This window comes from Mus pahari, chromosome 13 (assembly GCF_900095145.1).
Source record: "Mus pahari chromosome 13, PAHARI_EIJ_v1.1, whole genome shotgun sequence".
In the NCBI taxonomy this organism is placed as follows: Eukaryota; Metazoa; Chordata; class Mammalia; order Rodentia; family Muridae; genus Mus; species Mus pahari.
Window position 1 is genome coordinate 81,151,572 of NC_034602.1, and position 1,481 is coordinate 81,153,052.

Below are 1,481 nucleotides of genomic sequence, written 5' to 3' on the forward strand. Positions count from 1 at the left end.
ACCTGCCTCTGCCTCCCAAGTGCTGGGATTAAAGGCTTGTTCCTTTTTCTTATATCCTATAGCAAATCACCTACCGATAGCATTTCATACGAAAGAGGGAGTCCATCATAGTAGATTACATGAAATATGGTAAACACTTGTAATCCCAGCACTCAAGAGGTTGAAGCAGGGAGATTACTGTGAGTTCAAGGCCAGCCTGGGCTACAGAGTGAGCCCCTGTCTCAAGAAAATGAAAAAAACAAACAAACATGTTAAATTACATACAGATGTTCGTACATGCAAAATATACCTGTACATATGTATTTACAAACTGTCACTTGAATATATATGTGAATATTCATTCTTTCTAACCCATAATGTATCTGTATTCTGTGTGTATATATGCATTTACATTAGTCACAGGGGACACATATTCTTTTGTGGATATAGCAGTGTCAATACATTGTCCACAGTGACCCAGAGACATCCCAGGCTTTTAGCAGCATAAACCTTTGCTGAGCTGGGCTGGCCGGAGCTGGGGCCTAAGCCAAGGATGAATCCAGTCTGAGTATTTACAATGCTGAACAACTGCTTCTCACTCAGGGCATCCACTTACAAGGTCTAGCCTACGGAAATCTGCCAGAGGGACATGTCTATTAGAGCAGGAGGGCTGTGCAGTTTTTATTTGGCATTCTAATGAAAAGACTCTCTCTTTTATCCCCCTCCTTGTAGTTCCTTGAGAAGATATATGCGGAGGAAAAAAGTAAATCTGAAAATATTAAGACTCCTAAAAAACTCACTCAAACAGAGAGGAATCCTGGGAGAAGATGAGTCAGCTTTTATTGACAGCATCCTTGGATACTGCCCCATTAGTTTAATTATTAAGTAGAACATAGCTATGCCCTCTGTGGAGGCTTCAACCTGGCAGCACCCATAAATATAAAACCCAACACAAATGTCTTTTCTAAACAGCTTTATAAATGCTTTAGGGTTTTTTTGTAGTATTTTTAGTTATGTATAGCTGTGTATGTCTGCATGTGGGTAGGTGCATACAGGTCTAGGAGCCTCAGAAGCCAGAAGTGTTGAATGCCCTGGAGCTGCAGTTACAGAGGGTTGTGAGCCACCACGTGGGTGCTGGGAATTGAACCTTGGTCTTCTCAAAGAACAGTGAGCTGTTCCGATGGCTGATCCATCTCTCCAGCCTGACCTGATCAATGTTCTGTTTGCTTGGTTGGTTGGTTCGGGGGTTTGGTTGGTTGGTTTGGGGGTTTGGTTGGTTGGTTGGTTTGGAGGCTTGGTTGGTTGGTTTAGGGGTTTGGTTGGTTAGTTTGGGAGTTTGGTTGGTTTGGGGTTTGGTTGGTTTGGGGGTTTGGTTGGTTGGTTTGGGGGTTTAGTTGGTTTGGTTGGTTTGAGGGTTTGGTTGGTTTGGTTGGTTTGGGGTTTGGTTGGTTGGTTGGTTTGGGGGTTTGGTTGGGTTGGTTGGTTTGGGGGTTTGGTTGGTT

The 1,481-nt window shown here is 43.3% G+C and overlaps 1 protein-coding gene across 1 annotated transcript in view; it reads left to right on the forward strand.

Annotated features, from left to right (window-relative positions):
* The window catches only part of Fam47e (family with sequence similarity 47 member E), a 34,887-nt gene extending 33,955 nt beyond the window's left edge, over positions 1-932 (forward strand). Inside the window, exon 7 of the mRNA XM_021211265.1 lies at positions 712-932. Within this exon, the coding sequence (XP_021066924.1) occupies positions 712-810 (99 nt within the window). The 3' untranslated portion in view covers positions 811-932. The remainder of the gene's footprint in view (positions 1-711) is intronic.
* Positions 933-1,481: the final 549 nt, after the last annotated feature.